Source organism: Nuphar pumila, chromosome 7 (genome assembly GCF_984573655.1).
Source record: "Nuphar pumila chromosome 7, dmNupPumi1.hap1.1, whole genome shotgun sequence".
In the NCBI taxonomy this organism is placed as follows: Eukaryota; Viridiplantae; Streptophyta; class Magnoliopsida; order Nymphaeales; family Nymphaeaceae; genus Nuphar; species Nuphar pumila.
In genome coordinates this window covers 127,990,361-128,009,588 of record NC_143255.1, presented here as the reverse complement: position 1 = coordinate 128,009,588, position 19,228 = coordinate 127,990,361, and the positions used below count along the sequence as shown (strand labels likewise).

At 39.2% G+C, this 19,228-nt stretch overlaps 1 protein-coding gene across 2 annotated transcripts; it reads left to right on the top strand.

Annotated features, from left to right (window-relative positions):
* Nucleotides 1-2,007: 2,007 nt before the first annotated feature.
* On the top strand, nucleotides 2,008-18,980 carry LOC149833456 (uncharacterized). 2 transcript variants are annotated; one of them, XM_090015133.1, is made up of 11 exons: nucleotides 2,008-2,454; nucleotides 5,010-5,072; nucleotides 5,328-5,419; nucleotides 7,318-8,184; nucleotides 13,841-13,937; nucleotides 14,049-14,105; nucleotides 14,190-15,050; nucleotides 15,143-17,578; nucleotides 17,691-17,739; nucleotides 18,167-18,321; nucleotides 18,401-18,980. In XM_090015133.1, exons 1-11 carry the CDS (start codon nucleotides 2,379-2,381, stop codon nucleotides 18,718-18,720), a joined length of 5,073 nt encoding a protein of 1,690 aa, XP_089871259.1. In that variant the 5' UTR covers nucleotides 2,008-2,378; the 3' UTR covers nucleotides 18,721-18,980. The 2 variants fall into 2 exon arrangements, with proteins under 2 accessions (XP_089871259.1, XP_089871260.1); XM_090015134.1 differs by lacking the exon at nucleotides 5,328-5,419.
* The last annotated feature ends 248 nt before the right edge of the window (nucleotides 18,981-19,228 follow it).

The following is a 19,228-nucleotide window of genomic DNA, read 5'->3' as shown; positions in this document are numbered from 1 at the left end:
GGACACATTTGGAAGAGAGAAAAACTCTCATAGGAAAAAAAAAGTTTTACCTATGAGAGTTTTTGATTTGAGAAGTTTTTCAAAAGAAAGCTTTTTACTTGTTTGTATAGCATGAAAAAATGAGAGAGAGGAGGAAGAGGGTGGTGGTGAGATGGGTGGTAGGGAGTAAAAATATATTTTCTCTTGGTATAAAACATTCCTCCACCCCATGAAAGAATGCTTTCTATAAAAAGTGTACTTTCTAGAAAGACTCTATCAACGAAAAAATCATTTTGGTTTGGAAGGATAGGAAAATCCATATGAATTTTTCATTTTGCATCACTTTTCTTACGTCTTTCTCGCATCCAAACGTGCCCTTAGCTTGACTCAATAAGTCGAGTTCAAATCCAATTGGTTCCAAAGTTTGAAACAATGTACTTTTTGTAAATGAACCAGCTCAAACTTGGCTTGTCTAACTCGGTCTCATCATGAGCTGGAGCTTGACTTGGCTTACTAAAAAAAAGAGTCCAGATTGAATGCCTCTTAGTCCTCTTATTTGCTTACAAGTGTGCTTTGGCAAGGCTGGGTGGTCGTGTTCTCAACTCAGAATTTTACCCCGTAGGGAGGCAAGGCCATTAAGGAGGTGTTTGCGTGTAACGGCGTGACACCTACTTACGCCCTTTCCTTTCCGCTAAAACAGAATTCGGGCCAACCTCTCATGAGAACCCTTTCCGCGAGGGAAATGAGTGCCCAGTTTGTTCGGTCACGGTGGGGCCCACAGCAATGGGCACCCCTTGATGCGTTTATGAAAAAAAAACAGCCCCAGTTTCCGTGACACGCAAACACCCTTAAGTGACCTAGTTTTTCTTGGTCATTAAAAAAAAACTACCCAGTTCTTTATCTGCCAGGCCCTTGTATCGGCCAGATTAGTAATTGGGTCAGGTCGGGTCAACTATTATCGAGCCAGGTCTGCAATTTGCAGTCTCACCATGGTTCATATCAGGCCGGGTATCTGACGTCCATCTCTATATTCCTTAAAACCCAAAACAGAGACGGGCTGATCCAAGAAGACTCATAACGGTACGGTGTGATCCCACCCAACTTCTAACCCATATGAACCTAACCCAAGTCCGATCGACAGGACCGGTGGGGTTGCAAACAGGTTGGACCTGGGCCAGTTCTGGGTTGACCCAGCACTGGATCCAAAATTTCATGATTGGCTTTAGTTTCAGATCTGGATCCGACTTAAAATACACAGCAGAATTCCAGATTCAGATACGATCTGACGATGGATCCACGAAAAACGAGTCAAGTATATTAGTTTCTTGCCTTTCAAAAAAAAAGTATATTAGTTTCTTATAGAATTAAAACAAGTTAGCCCCAAACCTAGGCTCGTCAAATTAAGGTCGGGCTTGTATCGAGTACCTGACCCGACCGAAACCCAAACTCCCTAGTATGGGCATAAAAAGTACTGACCCGAATAATACTCGAGTTGACCCAAACCTGACCCGAGCAATATGTGGTCCGGTTTGAGTTATGATTTTTGTCGGGTACCCGACCTGACCTGACCCAAGTGTTTTATATGTATTTTAAGTAAAAATAAACTTATGAAATTATACGGATCCGGGTTTGAGATTTCATTCTCGTGACAAAACCCAAACCTGAACCGAACGCATTGTTATTTTCGTGGGTTCATGTACACCCTGATGGGTCGGGTACCGGACCAGTTGACAGCCCTACCCAAACCCATCTGTTTACTACCCATGTCACCGGGATCCGACTGGACCTGATTTGTTCTGAATCCAACCCATTTACAAAACCGACATTATCATATCATATATGAGTCATTTCCGCCCGAATGAACTCCGGTTGGGTGGGAATCGGATAAAGATCCGACTCTGAGGCAGGGGGCAAATGAAAAATATGAGAAATTTTCTAGGGCCACACAAGAAAAACCTCCACTCTAGGGCGCATCCTACAAATACTCGTTACACTACTCCACCCAAAGCAAACACCAAAAGAGAAAAAAAAGGTTTCCAAATATATTTGAACTCTCCCACCCCCTCGCATCATTTCGATATCGCAGAACTCCTCTCGCATTTCCTGTTCAGTCCCTCCCCCATCCGTACCCTCGCTCGCAAGAAGAAACCCTTCCCCAAATGTCTCTCTTCCGCCTCTCCATCGAGCCCTAAAGCCATCATTTCGTCCTTCTTCCTCATCACGAACAAACCCCTCCCCCCCCCCCTTTCTCGACCTAAATTCCGCCCGTTTCCCCGGTTTCTCCGCCAATTTCGGCCGTCCGTCGCCGGATTCTTCCCCCGTCTGCCGTTCCTCTCGGACGCCCTGCCGCCGATCGCTTTGGTTCCTCCCGATTTCTTCCATCTGCGGAAGGTTTGAGGATGGCCGCCGGAAAGGTCGATCTGCCTGACGATCTCCTTGCTGTAAAAGCCCCTGACGGCGCGTGGATTGCGAAAGGTGATTTAGGGTTTCCCACAACCGGTTTTTCGAGCGTTCTTGGATTTTTTGTTTTTTTGGATTCGTTTCAGATGCTTCTCCTAGGGCGAGATTGAACATGGAAGATTGAAGAATTTCTATTTTGTTTTGTTTTCCTTTGGAACCGTTTGATGCAGCTTTGTTGCCAGCGTATTTGATCTCTAATGCGCGAGGAATTCGTGTTTGCATCTGATTTTTAGGATTTCAGTTGTCGTTCTGCGATCGTTTTTGTTTAGATGTCGACCCTAGATGAATCTTTTTTGTTCCTTCCTTTTTTTGTCATTTTTTTCCTTTTTTGTTTAGGTTATGGTTCTTTTGCATATGTTGCTTTCGGCGATTTTGCAGTGTTTGAGGTTTTGATGATTTTTTTTTTCTATTTGCCGAAGTTTGTGAAAATGCCTATCTTCGTGGAGGTATTTGTGATGATATCTTGTCCTTTTTTCTTGAACTGGGCACGGAATTTGTTTATTTTACCTTGAATAATTACTAAATGCTAGCTCTCGTTGTGCCTCGTTGAAACGGATCTACTGTTTCTCAAAATTTTGCGTGCGAGATGATCATAAAGGTGGAGCAAATTGTGTACTAGACTGCGATTGTGTTGTGGGTATTTTTTCCTTGTCTGATTCCCTTGCGGAAGCTTTCCTTTTGTATCATCGTCTTTTATAGCTAATTTCATGATTGAAGTAATGTACTGCCCCTAATGTGACGGTGAAAGATCATTAGAATTAGCACCTCTAGAAATAACTAGGTTCGGCAAGCAGCCGAAAGCTGAGGCGCTCATTTGTATTCATTTGTCTATAGTCCTTACTTACTGTTGGTGGTACTGCCTTGCTTTCCTCCATCTAGTGCCATTCCTTTGGTATTCATTTATGTGGTTTTCTGGTCATATAGATCCTCTGCATAGAATGGGTGAAACTCCAGTGAAGATTGCTCTCTCCTTGTTCATCCTGGTTTAAAGTTATGCATTTCTTCTAGATCTTTTTCTTTCAAAGTTGATTCCAGAGGCTTTCTAACATTAAGTTTCATCTGACAACAAGGTGGAAGAGTATTTCATTTTTTTTTCATCTTAGGTTTAAAGTGAGCGCAGATTGTGGTAGACCGAAATTAGCTTTGCAGGAGAAAAGGAAAAGTTGCACACATGTATCTAGGTATCTTTGTGGTTTTGCAGGTGAAGGGTCAAATCAGTGTTGTAAGTATCATACCGTATAGGACAATATGGTACAATACTTATTGTTAGTTTTGAGTTTTGTGATACGATACACGCTTGTATCGCGATATGAGTGTGTATTGTACGATACAACCCTGTATCGTGTCGTAGCGTATGATACAGGGTGTATCGATACACCTTGGATGCACTTTAAAAAGGTTGAAAGTTACTTTTTTCATTTTGGGTTTTAAATACCTTTTGAGGGCCGACTTTCAATTTGTCTAGAGGCTATTAGAAGTGCATTTCCACTGTTTTTTTCACCTAACGAAGTGGGTTAAGGTAAAAAAGTATATTTTTACCATTTTCCACTCAAGAAAATGAGTTAAGGTAAAACATCTTTATTATGAGTAAAATTACAAAGCTACTCTTCAATTTTTTTTTGCGTAAATTAAAGATTTATATAAAGGTAGAAATCAAGCTCCACACTCCAACAAAGATGACATAAGATTATCCGGTATGACAATAGGGCACTTAAGTAATGAGTGAAAACCGATTGAAGATCGAGTGTAATTATTGCCATAATGTTTTTGTTTATGTAATAAGAAAGTATGAGTCTTGTGGCATGTTATTAATTGCAAGATATTTAATATTTTTGACTTCTTGTGAGATAGTTGATGTTTGATGATGTCTTATGCAACTCATAGAGACATAAATGCTTCATATGTGATTTTATGATTGTATTTTGTGAAATTCATCATTATTTCATTTGATATTATTTTTGTTAGATTTTTTGATATTTTTTTATGTTTCTTGTTTTTTTGGATTTTTTTGAATTTTTTATTAAAAATTTGTGATATTTTGCGATACGATACGGTCTTAATTTGGGCCCGACTGATGCCGGTAACGATACAATACTTACAACCTTGGGTCAAATGGTCAAACCTGATGGTGCTTTCTTGTTGCCCGTAGACTGCAGTTTACCTATGTAAAAAGTTCCTTCTGACCATGACAATGATTATGGGATGGTTGGCTGAAGCTATACCGAATATATATGTTCATTAATTTTTTATCTCCTTTTCATTTTACCCATACAGTCCTTGTATTTCTTTAATCTAGTGGAGTACATCCTTTTCCTTTTCTGCACTTCAGTTTTGATTGCCCGTTTTGATCTTTTTATTTTGTTTTGGTTCCGAATCATCTTTCACGTCATCTTAGAGATGTAACTTGCAATCTAAAAGTCATCATGATTTCCATATGTCCTCTTTGTGTCATTTTATATTTGTTTAAGCAGTCTATGCTTTTACTATCTACGCAGTCTCTTTCCCAATTGTTATGTTTCTCATTTTGTTCAGATCATTCTTTTGATGATGTTGTTTTCTTGGCTTATTAGATGAAGCCTCTGGAGGGCATGAGGAAGACAGAACTTTGCTAGGGTTTTTTGATGAATCAAAAGGTAATCCTCTTATTGTGCTGTTCTCTTTTGTAAGTTTTCAACTGTTCTCTTCAAATAAAAGGACTGCAGATAGAGGCTTGTATATACTGATTTTCTGTGTGTAATTTTTCCTCTTTAAGGTTATTTTTCTTCCCTTCCCTGTTCATCATATACTAAAGTTATTATCTTTTATAGATTCACTCTTCTGTCCTTTCCTTGTATGCTATATCACTTGCAACTTTCAACTTATTTATTCACTTTTGTGGTTGGTTTCAGATCAACCAGCATCTGAGGGTATACCGCTGTCACCACAGTGGCTCTACTCAAGGCCCAGTGAGAGCAAGGCTTTTTTTTCAGCATCATCTGGGGTATGCAAGTCACTGTCTTTGCAGCTTCCTTGGTTGATGTTGCTGATGTTTCTCAAATTGCAATCCTCACTCTTCTTTCAATCGACTGATGTGCACTAAATGGTTGCTAATGTTGGCATTTTCAAGCATCTTTGGAGTTGACATTTTATTTTTTTGTGGTCTTTTCATGTTCATATGGAGAGATATTGGTCTAACAAAACGCTTCATGCTGTGTTTTCCTCTTCAGGGGATATTATTGGTTCAAAATCTGTTTGATGCTGTATTTTCTTTTGTTATCATACAGTTTGTAGTTTCATTGCCTTGACAAAACTTTGGTCACAGGAGTAGGTGATGCTAAAAGTCATGCAGCAGGTATAGGGATGCAATAAGTTGGACTTGGGGCAGATGCCAATCGACTTGGTCTGTGAATCTGGTCCAAGATCCAACTTGAGCTGTTAAAATTTGATCAGAAGGATTGGGGCACCACTGTGGGTTGGGTAGTCATTTTTGCTTGGAAGGAGGGTTAATAGGTGTATCAATGGTTCGCTCATGCTAAAACCACAGCTGATATCACACTAAAACTTAATGATAAATTATTCAAGTGTTTTTGCATTAAATCAGTTCGATCTAAATATGTTCTTTTGTAAAAAGCAATGGTAAACACATCTACTAGTTCAAATCAAGCAAAAAACACCTGTACTGCAGTTGTGGACCTGACGGGAAGGGGTCCTTACCAACACATTTCTCTCTCATACACACATATAAACAAGTGCAAAACCTTTTTAAAGCATCAAATGATGGAAGAAAAGGAAACTTTTCCATCCCGTTACCATCTTTTTGATGGGCTGCTCTTGCAAACATTGGTTTTGTGTAAGGTTTCACAGAAATAATATATATATATATATATATATATATATATATATATATATATATATATATATATATATATATATATATGGGCATATTCTTTTCAACTTATTAAACAAAGCTTAATGAGCTTTTCGTGAGCATACATGAGCTCACAGTTGAGCTTGAGCTTGACTTTTTACTAATTCAACATTCTTGGGCTGTGCTTCTTGTGAGATTAGGGATTTTAACGCTTCAGATTTGGATCGGATCCCATCACTTCTCATATGCTTTGTATTTGAGGAATTTCTTTATATCGTTTTATAAATAGTTGAAAAGATCAATCTATTAAACTACTGTAATGGGTCAACAGATCCATTCCTTTACATTTTAGTTCGGACAGTAAATTACTGTAGGAGCTTAGTAGTTAGGTAAGTGATAAACGAGAGAAAGGGGCTGTTAATATTTCATGAGTCTTGTCTTTTTTATTCTTTTGTAATGAAAAGCATGATACAGTATTAGGATTTGGGAAATTGTTTATTATTCATTATAATTTGCAGAAATATAATATATAACTACATAATTAGCTGATATAAAACCATGCTTCTAATAAGACTAGCTTGTGGTTGTGCAGAGGTTAGGAATATCAATCTCTATATGAAAGGAGATTTGTAACCCTGATCTATCCATAAGATCTTTTGATAACCGGAAATTTCTGGGTCAAACTCTGATTTCCAATTTGCTTCTGTGTATGATTTATTCAAATTTCATTATGAAATTGCTGCATTGAATTGATCGACTGATGATTTGTGTTCCTGTGTTATGGGAATCATGATGTTTTTTTTCTGCCTTTTCCCACTAATTTGTGGAAAGATAAGGAGAGGTAGCTCCCAGCTTTTCCTTTCCTTGTTTTGGATAATTTTTCCAGTGCCTTGTTGTCGGTTTTATCATTTCTTTGTTACAGTGTTTCTGGGAGCCGGGCTTTTAAGAGTCATGTTCCTTGGCTATTGGAGTGCTTATTTCTGTTGATATGGTAAATTTTGATCCAGTACTTGCTCTTTTCTGTTGCGTAGGATGTCCGAGCTCCAGAACTTCAGAAAGAGGCTTGGCGTTTGGATAGCTCCCAAGATAAGAAAGATTGGAGAAGAAACACATCTGAGATTGAAAGTGGTCGTCGTTGGCGTGAAGAAGAGAGGGAAACCAGTGTACTTGTTCGGACAGATCGTCGGAAAGAAGGAGAGAGAGAAAATGAATACCGCAAAAGTGATCGCCGTATAGATAATGCTTTAACAAGAGAAGTTAGTGAGGGAAGGCTCCTTCCCTCATCAGATAGATGGCAGGATGCTAATGCCCGCAATGCTGGACATGAAACACGACGTGACAGCAAATGGTCCTATAGATGGGGTCCTGAAGAGAGGGAGAAGGACTCTCGGAGTGAGAAAAGGATAGAGATTGAGAAAGAAGAACCTTCTAACAAAAAACAGTCTTTCCCTAGCAGTAACCGTGAACGTGAAACTGACTCCCGTGATAAGTGGAGGCCACGTCATCGTTTGGAAGTTCATTCGATAGGTTCAGTGGTGCATCGGGCTGCTCCAGGGTTTGTTTTGGAGAAAGCACGGTCTGATGGTACTAATGTTGGATTTGCTCCAGGCCGTGGGAGGTCTCAGTTCAGTGGAAGCCAACAGTTTACTGGCCTGTCTTTTTCAACTCCTATTGGTGCCCCACCAATAGGGGCAAATGAATCTAGGCATGGGAAGTCTGGTCCGTCTGCTAAGAGTTTTTGCTACCCAAGAGGCAAACTCCTCGACATTTACAGGAAGCGTAATATCTTTGCTTCTGCTGATATTGTATCAAATGGATTTCGTGAAGAAGTTCCTCAAATCACAGAGGCTAATCCCGTAGAACCTTTAGCATTTGTGCCTCCTAATGCAGATGAAGTGGTAAGTCGTTCGATACTTAATATTAATGCGGTAGTTGAACAAAATCATAAAAATGGTCTATGTTCTTTGTGTAATTTATCGTAATCCTATATTTTCTTTATTGGGATAAAGACTAGCTCAGCCTTTCAAATTTATTCCAATCTTCTTGGTTGGTTGATATCTCTTTTGTTTCAATGCTGTTTATTGTTGAACTTTTGTTAAATTGTGGAATAGATTTCTAGGAAAATTTCATTGGTAGTGACTTGTTTGAATGAGAATTTGGTATGTGTTTCCTTCAGGATAAATCTGAACTGTAGTGCATGATGTCAAGATTGTGGGTCCCTTAGCAACCGGAGATCTGAATACTCTGAGGGAGGATCATATGTCAATATACACTAGCAAAACTGGAGGAAAGTTATCAGGATTTTCAAAACAGAAATTGTTACAGAATTCTGGTGATCATTTTTTCAATTGACTTAGTCTAGGAAAAGTGAAGACTTTTACTGTTTTTCATTGGTAAACCTAGAAAATTTGGGGTCAAATGAGATAGTTGGACGGTTAGGTCTATCATAACTGAGGGGTCTTGAGTTTGAATCCTACAGTGCTATCCCCAGTTTGCCTATAAAAAAAAGGAGGATTCATATTGGCTTTTGGTCAAATCTGTCACAGATATCAGTGATTTTTTCAAAATATCTCAATATTATTGTTGTATTTTCAGCAAATGATATTATAGGTAAAATATCACGATATTTTGAAAATATCACCAATTTGATTATATCGCGATATTATCACAAGAAAATCACTGTTTTTAATTTATTTTCTGCATTTTACTTATTTCTTTTATTATATATGTATTTTATTATCTAAACATGATATTTTCTTATTTTTATTATTTTATATATATATTAGGCCCGCTTTACTATATAGTACGGAATGTTGGGCTGCCAAGAGACATCATATTCAAAAAATGAGTGTAGTTGAGATGCGTATGCTGAGATGGATGTGTGGAAATACAATAAAAGATAAGATTCAGAACGAAGAGATACGTAAGAAGGTAGGCGTTGCACCCATTGAAAATAAGATGAGAGAGAATCGTTTACGGTGGTTTGGACATATTCGACGAAGGCCTAATGATGCTCCAGTTAGAAGGATGGAGAAATGGGAAAATATATTAGTTAAAAGAGGTCGGGGTAGGCCTAGGAAGACATGGATGGAGGTGATAAGAAAGGATATGAATGCTTTGAACCTCACCGAGCACATGGCATTGGATAGAAATGAATGGAGGAGAAGGATTCATGTGGAAGACCCATAATGATTTTCTTTGTTGGTTCATATCGCCGACCCCAATTGTTTTGGGATGAAGGCGTAGTTGTTGTTGTTGTTGTATATATATATATATTTTAAAAAATTTTAAGTCCTGAGATTTATTACCAAACCTGTAATATCACGAGAAATAGCCTCACTGAAATATAGGCAATACTGATATTTGTTACTGGGTCAAACATGATATGTCAATGTATGTTTTTTCTTTCGCTTCGAAAAACCTTCTTTCCTAATCTACAACAAAACAGAGAATGAACGAACTTAAAGTCTTAAATAGTACCTATAAACACCATATTAGGGTTGTAAGAAAGTGAAAAATACGCTACAACAAATGTCTCTCAACAAGTTCTCACAAATACACCATAAGAACCACAAAGGTTCACAAAGAGAACTTAAGAATACACACAACCCGAAACGGGTATAAAAATGAAAAATAAACAATTTTATTGATTTGAGATAAAAACCCAAAACAAGAGTAAGTTTTTACAAGGGGAATAGCCCCATATTTATAGAGAGGTAGAGAGAAGCCTTAAGAGAGCTGTTGGACTCTCCAACGGCTCTAATAGAGCTGTTGGGGAGTCCAACAACTCTTTTTGGATTTACGTTTTTGACTTGGTAAAAAAGGTACCTTTTTGACTAGTAAAAAAGGTAAAGGCCAAATCAGTCCAATGATGGACTGGTTTGGCTAATTCTAGTTGTATTTTAACTAGAATTAATTAAACGAAAAATCCTAACTAGAAAGGAGATAAAACATTACATGTCTATGAGATTACATATGAGATATTATATGAGATTACATATTTTAACACTCCCCCTCAAACTTACGGTTGGATAACCGAAAGTTTGCCTAAGAGAAAGTGAAACCTAGGAGCAGCGAGAGGCTTGGTGAAGAAATCAGCCAGCTGATATTCTGAAGCAACATAGGGAAGATTGATGGTGCCACGCAAAAATTTCTCTCGAACATATTGGCAATCCATTTCTATATGCTTGGTGCGTTCATGAAATGTCTGATTGCTTACAATATAGATAGAGCTCTTGTTGTCACAACACATATTTGATGCTTTTGGACTTTCAACTCCCATATCGGAAAGTAGACGTCGAACCCAGACTAATTCCATAGTAGTTGTAGCCATTGCCCTATATTCAGCTTCAGTTGATGAGAGAGAGACCTTTTGTTGCTTCTTACATCGCCAAGACACCAAGGATTCTCCCAAAAAGACACAAAAACCTGTAGTTGAGTGGCGGTCATTTGGATCACCACCCCAATCTGCATCAGTATAAGCAAGCAATTCTAAGTTAGAGGAAGCATATAAAAATAATCTTCGAGAAATAGAATTTTTGATATATCTAATAATACGCAAAACTGCTCCCATATGAACAGAAGTTGGAGCATGTTGAAATTGACTGGCTGTAATGTGTAATGTCAGGTCTTGTGATAGATAGATACGATAGAGCCCCAAGAAGTTGCCTATACGGAGTCGGATTCTCGAGTGGCTCTCTATCATCAATCTTCATTTTGACATTCACAATCTCAGGAGTATCAACGTGTCTTTCATCTGAAATACCTGACCTAGCAACAATATCTAATGCAAACTTAGATTGAGTTAGCAAGTAACCTCTAGGTGAGTAGGCAATTTCTATACCAAGAAAATATTTCAAAAAACCTAAATCACTCATTTTAAAATGTGTTTTGAGAAATTTTTTAATATCATAAATTCCTTGTTTATCACTTCCAGTGATGATCATGTCGTCAACATAAAGTAGAAGGATGATAATACCTGCATCAGAATTCTTAACAAACAAAGTTGTGTCAGTAAGACAAAATCGAAAACCAAAATCAAGCATAACCTTACTAAACTTATCATACCAAGCTTTTGGAGCTTGCTTGAGACAATATAAAGCCTTGTTTAGGCGAAGTGTTTTCCCTTTAGGTATATTTATTCCTGGTGGTGGGTCCATGTATACTTCTTCAGCTAAAGTTCCATTTAGAAAAGCATTTTTAACATCCATTTGAAAGATATGCCATCCCTTTATTGATGCAAGAGTTATTAGGATTCTAACAGTGGTCATTCTAGCTACTGGGGCAAAAGGTCTCTTCATAGTCTATTCCATATTCTTGGGAATAGCCTTTTGCCACCAATCGGGCCTTGAATCTTTCAAGAGTGCCATCACTCTTGGTTTTCACCTTGTATACCCAGCGACAACCAATAGGTTTCTTGTTGTTTGGAGGATGGTCTTGAATGGTCCAAGTATTTGCTTTTTCTAAGGCTTCTAATTCAACTTTCATAGCCTTGACCCATTCTGGTTGATCCTTGGCTATATCATAACTGGGAGGTTCTTCATAGGAATGAATTAGAGCAATAAAAGCTTGATGTTTTGGTGAAAAAGATTGATATGACACAAACTTTGCAGGAACCCTCGAGATCCTAGTGGATTTTCTAGATGAAGAGGCAGATTCATGTTCCCTTGTGTATTTATCCAGGGCACACTGTCTTTCTAAATTTCCTCATCTAGAGTATTAGAGCCGTTGGAGTATTCTCTAATACTTCTCTCCCCTTGAACCATATTCCGAACCTTTTCTTGTAAGTTACATATATGAGCAATATCTTTAAGAGAATACATTCTCTTAAGATATTCCCACGCATCATTAGCATGTTCAAATTTTGCGAGACTTGAACACTTCTTTATGTCTACACTAGAAATTAGCCAAGACATGATCTTGGCGTGACCCATTCTTCATTCTTTCCATTCCTTTTCATATGTGGAGATGGCCTTAGTTTTTTCCACCTTCGAAAGAGGTACTTCTCTTCCACCTTCTTCTTTAGTGAGTGTTAGTTTAGGTTCCTTATCGGTTCCATCAACTAAGCCCCATAGACCCTTTCCCCAAATAAGATGCTTCATGATTGAAGCCCATGTTACATAGTTTGAATCGTTGAGTTTTATGGACTTAATGGTGACATTATCATTGTCATCCATTTTACAAGCTTGGGAATGAGAGGGGAAGAAAAAAAAAACAAGTGGGAAGAGGAATATTTTAACCACAACGATCCAAAATAAGTAGCCTTCCACGCCCTTCAAGGCTACACACGATCACTCCTTCAAAGAGACTTCACTTTCTTGAAGAGTAGTTGCATGGCACGCTTCCCAATACACGTCCACCGACCTTGCTCTGATACCATGTAAGAAAGTGAAAAATACGCTACAACAAATGTCTCTCAACAAGTTCTCACAAATACACCATAAGAACCACAAAGGTTCACAAAGAGAACTTAAGAATACACACAACCCGAAACGGGTATAAAAATGAAAAATAAACAATTTTATTGATTTGAGATAAAAACCCAAAACAAGAGTAAGTTTTTACAAGGGGAATAGCCCCATATTTATAGAGAGGTAGAGAGAAGCCTTAAGAGAGCTGTTGGACTCCCCAACAGCTCTAATAGAGCTGTTGGGGAGTCCAACAACTCTTTTTGGATTTACGTTTTTGACTTGGTAAAAAAGGTACCTTTTTGACTAGTAAAAAAGGTAAAGGCCAAATCAGTCCAATGATGGACTGGTTTGGCTAATTCTAGTTGTATTTTAACTAGAATTAATTAAACGAAAAATCCTAACTAGAAAGGAGATAAAACATTACATGTCTATGCGATTACATATGAGATATTATATGAGATTACATATTTTAACAAGGGTACTAGGGTTGAAAGAGTTGGATAAGTTTCTTTTCTCATTTGTGTGATATCTTAAATAGTACCTATAAACACCATATTTTGAAGTGAAAAGAATGACACCATAAATCAAAAGGGTTCATTGTCATTTTTTAAATTTCTCAGACAAATGAAGCTTGCACCAAACCACCATGCTCCAGCATGGGTTCTTGGTTTCAGGTTGCATCCTAAAATAGAAAGCCTTGTGCTCATGATTTGGAGTTCTGTCCAGTCTATTTCATCTAAAGTATCTATGTATATATCTGTTATCCTGTTCTGTATCTATGTTCCTTTGATTGTCACCTCATATATCTGCATGGCTATAACATATATTAAATAGGTTTCTGGAATATGGAAACATATGATTCCGTCTATTTGTCGGCATTGCTGCTATAAAATCAATCATTATAAACCACGTTTCTCATTTTTAGGTGTCTATGCACCAATATCCATCTTATTGTGGTTCTGTTTCTTTCTTCTGTATAATTATCCTTTTTAAAAGTTGAGGAGAAATTGCTTGTCGAACATCAAAATTTTAAACAAATGACTGCTTTCTCCAGTGACCAAAGAACTCCCTTTCTTTTTGTTTCTTTTCTTGGTTTACATTGTTAATCTGTTTTTCTTGGTTTACATTGTTATTCTGTGTTCAGGCTGTCTTAGAAGATATATGGAAGGGAAAAGTTACTAGCAGTGGTGTGTCACATGTTCCTAATATAGATAGAGTGGGGAAGTACGAACCTGAATTAGGTAGACGTAATTCTCTACTTGGTGCCTAATAATTGTTTTCTTCTTTTGCATTATTATTTTTTTGTTTCTTTCTTTTTTGGTGAGGGTGTTTACAAGTAGTTATACTTTTAGGAGTTCAAGATCATAGCACCACTGATGGAAATGCCTTACAAGGGAGCCTGCTTGTTGGTAAATAATTGACTGCTTTTCTGTCAATCTGTCTAATATTATCATGTCTTCTTTTTCTTATCTGACTACCTCTTGGGGTTTCAGAACAACGTTACTCTCTTAACTTGAGTGAAGAGAAAGTTGCCACCTCCATGGATGGGACCAGCTCTGGCGACTTGAGTTTGACATCTTCTATTTTTAATAGCGATTCCATTACAGATGAAAATTGCCCTAAATACAGTGGTTTAGGTGGTACAATTGGTGATAAAGGTTCTCTGAGCAATGATGCACAAGTTGCTGATCCTGTTTCTCTGAAACCCTTAAAATATAGTGCGTCTGGTCCCTATATGCCATCGGATATTGATACCAAACTGCCAAGTGATGCAAATTTCATTTTTGATCTACCGGGTTTCCAGGAAGCTTCCATTCATGTGCAAGAGCTGATAGCAAACAATAGTGATACAAAGTTTTCAGATGGGAACTATAATCCTGAAGATCTGAGCCTATTTTACAGGGATCCCCAGGGGGATATACAAGGGCCTTTCCTTGGTGTTGACATCATTTCTTGGTTTGAACAAGGATTTTTTGACATTGACTTGCCTGTATGCCTTTCAGATGCCCCGGAAGGGACACCTTTTCAGGAGCTTGGTGACGTCATGCCTCATTTAAAATTAAAAAGGTTGTCTGGTGTAGACACTGGAAATAAAGCAGACATAACAGATGCTGTAGTAGAAAAAAATGGACAGAGCCAAGGTCTTGAGTTATCTTTGTCTCTTCCTGAAGACAGTCAGACGATGTCACTTTCTGAACTGGAGAGTCATCATCTGCAGCCAGAATTGTCCAAGCATGAAGCGTCAATGGGATCTCTTTATGGTAGACTTCATGATGTTCATTCAGAAGCAGCACAAAGCATTCTCAATACTGACAAGCAAGGCAGTCACAAAGTTGTTGCACAAAGCATTGATGGTTTGCGTTTCTCCCTCTCTCTATGTTCTTAGAAAATTTAAATTTTCCATGATTGTTTGCTTTTTATTCCATTTGCGCTTCTTTGGATGCAGAAGCATTGTCCCCAAAGCGGCCAGTGAGTGATAGTGGACATCTAAGAAAACCAACTGGAAGGCTTGTTGGTCCTTTAGAAGATCTTTCAACAAAACATTTTCTTTCAAATGAATTGGGGGAAACTAGTGGCCTGAACCCAATGGTTTCTGCTTCTAAAGGCAATGCATTGCATCCACATGGTTTTCCATGGTCTGAGTTTGAAGGGATGAATCCACAGCATTTTGAGTCATCAAACATATCATCTGCTGCTGGAAATCCTGGGTACCTTGCAAATCAAGAGATGGGAAGAGATGTAGCCCATTTTTTACATAGGCAGAATCCTGTTGGGAGTATAACTGATTCTGCTATTGGAGAAACATGGTCTGATGTTGCCAAAAGAGATCCAGGTGCAGGTCTTAATGCTGTTCATGAAACTATGGATGCTCGCCGGTTGTTACAGCTAGATGCAAGTGCAGGTCATAGCTCTGTTCATGAGAATATGGATGCTCGTCGCTTGTTACAACTTGAACAAGAGGCACATCAGTTGGACCTAATGGACCGTTTGTTTTCGCAACAATTACAGAAGCAGCATCTCCAGCAACAGAACAGCTTGCCTCATCCAGATATGCCTTTTGGAATGTCAAATATAGAGTTGCCAGGTTCTGTTGGTCACAGAATTAATCCTTCTCGAAGATCTCATGCTCACTCTTTGTCTGATATTGAGCATCAACTAGTTAAACTTCAGCTTCAACAGCAGCAACGATTGGAGCTTCAACAGCAGCAACGATTGGAGCTCCAACAACAGCAACAACACTTGCAGCAGCAACAGCTTCAACAACAAATGCAGTTACGGCAGCAGCACTTTCATCATCAGCAGCAGTCCCACCTACTTGAGCAGTTGCTTCAACAACGTATGCATGACCCTAGATTTGGGCAGCATCAGATGGATCCACTGAGAAGCAACAATGCATTTGATCAGTTGCTGTCTCGGCAACATGGTAGCCTTCTATCTGGTGTTCAACCTACTTTGGAACCTTCTATGCGACTTCACGACCCTGCAGTGGAGCAGCTTCTTCAAGCAAAATTTGGTCAGGGTCCCCATTGGGGACAACACAACAATATACTTCAACTATTGTCACAAGCAAAGCATGAGCCAAGGCTTTCTCCTGAAGAGCAAATTTTTTTGGGAATGCATCATGAGCAACTGCATTCCCAGCAGTTTCCTCTGCAATCCCGGCACCGTCAGCAGGCTATAGAAGAAGAGAGACATATTGGAGGTGCTTGGTCAGTTGATGAATCAGGTCATTTCATCAGGACAGTGCCAAAACATCATCAGTCCCTGTCATCAGGGTTAAGTCCATTGGATCTTTATCAGCAGCAGCAAAGATCTATGCCGCCACCACAATTTGTGGGGTCTGGTTGTTTTGAGCAACCAAGCCAGCTTGAACGGAGCCTCCTACCACAGGAGCATCCTCAGCGTGGACTGTATGATCACAATTCACTGCCATTTGAGAGACTGGCCTCTGTACCACATGCATCTTCAGGAGCGAATGCTGATTTGGTGAACACTCTTGCTCGTCTTCAAGGTCTAGATTTACAGGAACGGCGTGCTCAGGCACAGCTTGCAGGTCAACTGGGTTCATTCAACCAAGAAATTCACCCACCAATCTCTCGGTCCAATCCCAGTTCATTTCATGGTGTGAAGAGGGATGCTTTGGATGGTCGTTGGCCAGAACATCACTTGCCATTCAACAATCTTCTACAGCCTGGACAGCAGTCAGATAACTGGATGGAAGCACATCTCCACCAGTTGCATCTTGAAAGAGAACTGCAACAAAGAAATAGTGAAGTTAATCATGTTGCTGAGGAACCGAGATCAAGTCATTTGTTGATGGACTTGCTGCATCAAAATCAGCATCTTCATCCTGAACATTCTTTGGAGATTGGTGATGGTGTGTTTGCTTCATCCTTGGAAAGACAAGAGCGTTCTTGGCTCTTCCATGAGGCCTCTTCAGCCCATCCAGCGAAGCTTCTTCAAGACCAGGAGGGTCTGGGAAATTCTTTTGCAGAAGGCACCCCATCTGATTATGGGCTGGCAATGCAAGAAAATTTGGTTAATGGAGGTCCTGAAGAACAAGCAGATGGTGTTGGACTTGGTGAAATAACAGGATTCAGCTCCCATCCTTTGGTAGAAGAAGAGAAGGTCTTGTCTGCTGTTGAAGATTCATCACAGAATTTTAACATCGATCAAGATCTGGTCATTGAGCCTCTGACAGATGGCATTGAACTTTTAGAGTCCAAGGAGGGGAAGAAGGGAAAGAAACGTGGATCTAAAGTCAAGCCTGCCAACAAGTTGGAGAACCAACAAAATGCTCTTGATCAAGGAGCAGCAGTGATGGATCATGGGGAATTGATAATTCATACTCCTATTCGGCCTGCTTCTCTGGGCAGATCCGGTGAGTAAGATCTTCATGTTTGAGCTGCATATTTCTTGGTAGGCTGACATGCCCATTGGCCTTCAAGGTTTTCTCTTGATCCAATGTTTATGGGCTCTTGGCAATACTGCAGGTGTGCGACGCCAGGAGCTGGGTGTAGACGAAGGCTTCAACGATGGAAGGTATGCCATTAAAAAGTGAACTGATTCAGAGCACATATTAGACTTGAATGATGTCTCCATCTTGTCGTATGGCCGGACTATGGCTCGACCTTTGATTGGCCAAGTCATTGTAAATATGGAACCGGCTAACACTGGATCTATGTAACCTTTTGAAAATATAGTTTACATTCCCCAATCTGCACAGTCGACCCCATGATGATGTGCAACATATTCCTCCTATCTTAAAATTTTTAAGCCTTGTCTAGTTTTAATGATTGTCCTCTAATAAATTTCCCATACCACATGTTTGGTGTTCGATTGGTGCCACAAACTGACAGTTTTTAAATCTGATGACATGGTAGAATATGAAATTAATGAATGCAACCGAATGTTGTGCAATTCATATTTTTTTATACACCTAAATAATATAGCCTTTTCATTGGTTCAGGTTGTCGACATCTTTATTAAGAGGTCTTGGTGATCCCATGCTCAAACTTCAACCTGCCTCACAATGTTTGCCATCAAACGAGGTGTTGCCTGACTTATCTTCCTTGGCTACATCTAAAGGAAAATTTTCCTCTGTCAACCCTTCATCCTCGGCTGGTAAGTTGCTCCTTAGTTGAGTTTTAAGCTGCATTCATGTTTCCATCAAATTTCTCTGAGCCCCTCCTATTAATTCCAGATGGAAGAAGGGAGGCTGCTGGAATCCCATCAAGGGCACAGGCATCCGAAACACCAGCAGTGAACAAGACAGACATGCATACTAGTTTCAAGCGAGCCTCTTACAGCGATGCAGATGGTTCGCAGGCATCCTTCATCGACATGCTGAAGAAGCCAGTGTCTGAAGCTGACACCACTGAACCTCCTGACATGGCTTCTCAGTCGACCCGGAGCAACAAGAAGAAAGGGAAGAAAGGGCGGCAGATTGACCCAGCACTGCTTGGCTTCAAGGTATCAAGCAACAGGATCATGATGGGCGAGATTCATCGCCTAGAGGATTAGAGTTGTTTGTGTCTCTCTTTCTTTCTCTATTTTCCTTATTGTGCAAATTGTACAGGCCTTCAGTATCTTCCACCACTACAGCACACACCCGCACTCATGTAAATCTTTTTTGTAGGCATTAGAAATGATCAAAAGCCAAGTCAAATTTGTATGAAATGCGAGCCATTGAATATGAAACGATTAGCCTCTACTGTATAATTTGTAATCTTGTGTAGATTTGTTATTAAAAGAAATTAATCAATTGAATGTCTGTGAAGAAATTGATCATGTCCTAGTCTTTTGGGTCGTCCATCTTGTGCCATCTATACTGTGCTCCAATTTTGATAATTCAATAAGAGGGAACTTTCTGCATCTGCTGCTGAAACATGGGAAGCTATGGAGGATGAAGGTATCATCGCAAGGTTTTCTGATTGTGGTGATGCATTGATTCTGAGTACGTAAAAGAGATTGTGGTTCATGCCATCTGTGCTCTGTCAAGAGGCAGTTTGAAAAGTAGCAAAAAAGTTGA